Genomic DNA, 2500 nt, shown 5'->3' with positions numbered 1-2500 from the left:
AATAGATAATAAACACCAACTTCATTACTCCCTCTAGTCCCTACAACCGCAAGCTGGAGAACAACCGAGAACAGATGCTGGCGGTTCGTAACATCGTGAACCGCACCTCTCGGCCGGCACCCTACGTTGTGTTCGGCCCCCCCTGGCACTGGCAAGACTGTCACCATCGTGGAGGCCATCAAGCAGGTGTGTAGTGGCACATGTTGGGACTGTAGGGTGGGTGTGTGGTAGGGTCTGTGTTTTGTCAGTGTTCTGGTGTCTCTGTCTCTGTTGGCAGGGTGTAGTGGATGTTACTGTGGTTTCCGAAGTGTTTTTGTGGTTCTGGTGGTTTGGCAGGGTGTAATGAAAGTTACTGTGTTTTTTTTTTAAGTGTTTGGCGGGCTGTAGTGGAAGTTATTGGGGTTTTTCAAGGGTATTTTGAGATTCTGGTAATAGTTTGGCAGGCTGTAGTGGAAGTTAGTGGGATTTTCTGAAGTGCAATGGAAACTGTTGGGGTTTTCAAGGGTGTTTTGAGGCTCTGGTGACAGTGTGACAGTATAATGGAAGTTACTGGAGTTTCCAAGGGTGTTTAAGGTAATTTTGTGATTCTGGTGGTTCGGCAGGGTGTAGTGGAAGTTACTGGGGTTTTCAAGGGTGTTTTGAGGTTCCTGGTGACAGTTTGGCAGGCTGTAGTATAAGTTATTGGGGTTTTCTTAAGTGTTTCAGGATTTATTGATGTAACTGAGTCTGCTAGAAGTTCCTGTGGTTTTTAAGAGTGTTTTAGTACTTTTATTGATTGTTTGGAAAGCTTTACTGGAAGTTATTGAGGGTTTTCAAATGTTTTCAGGGTATAGTAAAAGTTACTGTGGTTCTCTGAATTATTTTTTGTGGTTTTAGTGACAGTTCGATGGGCTGCAGTGGAAGTAATTGGGATTTATCAATATTTTTAGAAGAATGGAGTTTTCAGGCTTTTACTGTATTCACTCAAACACAAGATTACATTCAAATATCCAGTAAAAAAGAAAAGAAAAAGAAAAAAACCTATATTAACTCATTTTAAGAGGAAGGAAATATGTTTAGCTTTCAAGACGACTGCTGTTGATTTGTATTGTGTGTGTGTGTGTGTATGTGTGTGTATTACTGTGCCATTATAACCTAAAGGGAAATGCTCAGTGATTTATTATGTGCATGAAAACATTCGTGACTCACAGACGCATTAGTGATAAGTCCTATGTAGAGCCCAGAGGTGATGCTTGTTTGCTGGGAGCGCCTTGTTATATATGTTAGGTTAGGTTTTCAAATAAATAACAAAAATTGACACTAGTTTTGTCTGTATATCACAAGTTAGGTTTGGGATGGGTTAGGTTAGGTTAGATTAGGTTAAGTTGGGTTAGATTAGATTAAGTTTGGTTTGGTTTGGCTAGCTTAGATTAAATTTGGTTTGGCTAGGTTAGGTTTGGTTTTCATACAGTTAATACAACACACACACACACACACACACACACACACACACACACACACACACACACACACACACACACACACACACACACACACACACACACACACACACACACACACACACACACACACACACACACACACACACACACACTAAATCAAGTTGGTGCGAAGTAACAAGCGGAGTACCACAAGGGTCTGTGTTGGCACCTATAATGTTTCAGGTCTATATAAATGATATGACGGTGGGTTTAAATAGCTACATTGATATGTTTGCAGATGATGCAAAATTGATGAAAGTAATAAAGAACCAAGAGGATTGTGAGGAACTACAGAGAGATATTGATAGAATTTATGAATGGAGTAAACGATGGAAATTAGAATTCAATATAAAGAAGTGCCATGTAATGGAGATGGGAAGAAGTAAAAGGAGACCTTCATGGGAGTATAAGATGGGAGGTATCACAATACCAAAGAACAAAGAAGAAAAAGACTTGGGAGTAATAATTCAAGACACGCTTTCACCAGAAAAACACATCAATGGAATATTTGGCTCTACATATAATTTGCTAGCAAATATCAGGGTGGCATTTAATTACCTAGACAAAGAAATGATGAAGAAAATCATAACACACATGATACGTCCCAAACTGGAATACGCAGCAGTGGTATGGTCTCCACACAAAAAGAAAGATATAAGGAAATTGGAAAGAATACAAAGAACAGCTACGAAAATGATACCTGAATTGGAAGACCTAAGTTACGAGGAAAGACTGGAAGAAATTGGATTACCAACACTGTAAGAAAGAAGGGAAAGAGGAGACCTGATAACAATGTTCAAATTAGTAAATGGCATGGAGAAGATAGACAGAGATGACCTAGTTGTAAAAGTGGAGGAAGGAGATAGATGTACAAGGGGACATATGAAGAAATTAAAGAAGAGTCTTTGTTTGGGAGATATTAAGAAATACAGCTTTCCGCATCAAACGGTTGAAATATGGAATAACTTAAAAGAAGAGGTACAGTCGGCGCCTCTCGACGTGATCGCGAGCAAAACAAT

General features: G+C 39.6%; 1 protein-coding gene across 1 annotated transcript in view; it reads left to right on the top strand.

Moving 5' to 3' along the window:
- LOC135093953 (putative helicase mov-10-B.1) overlaps window positions 1-2500 on the top strand; it is a 19596-nt gene that overhangs the window by 2628 nt on the left and 14468 nt on the right. Inside the window, 2 exon segments of the mRNA XM_063993633.1 lie at window positions 38-137; window positions 139-186. Coding sequence (XP_063849703.1) covers window positions 38-137; window positions 139-186 — 148 coding nt within the window.

Source organism: Scylla paramamosain, chromosome 44 (assembly GCF_035594125.1).
Source record: "Scylla paramamosain isolate STU-SP2022 chromosome 44, ASM3559412v1, whole genome shotgun sequence".
Lineage (NCBI taxonomy): Eukaryota > Metazoa > Arthropoda > Malacostraca > Decapoda > Portunidae > Scylla > Scylla paramamosain.
The sequence above is the reverse complement of the archived record's forward strand: the minus strand, read 5'-3'. Positions and strand labels throughout refer to the sequence as shown.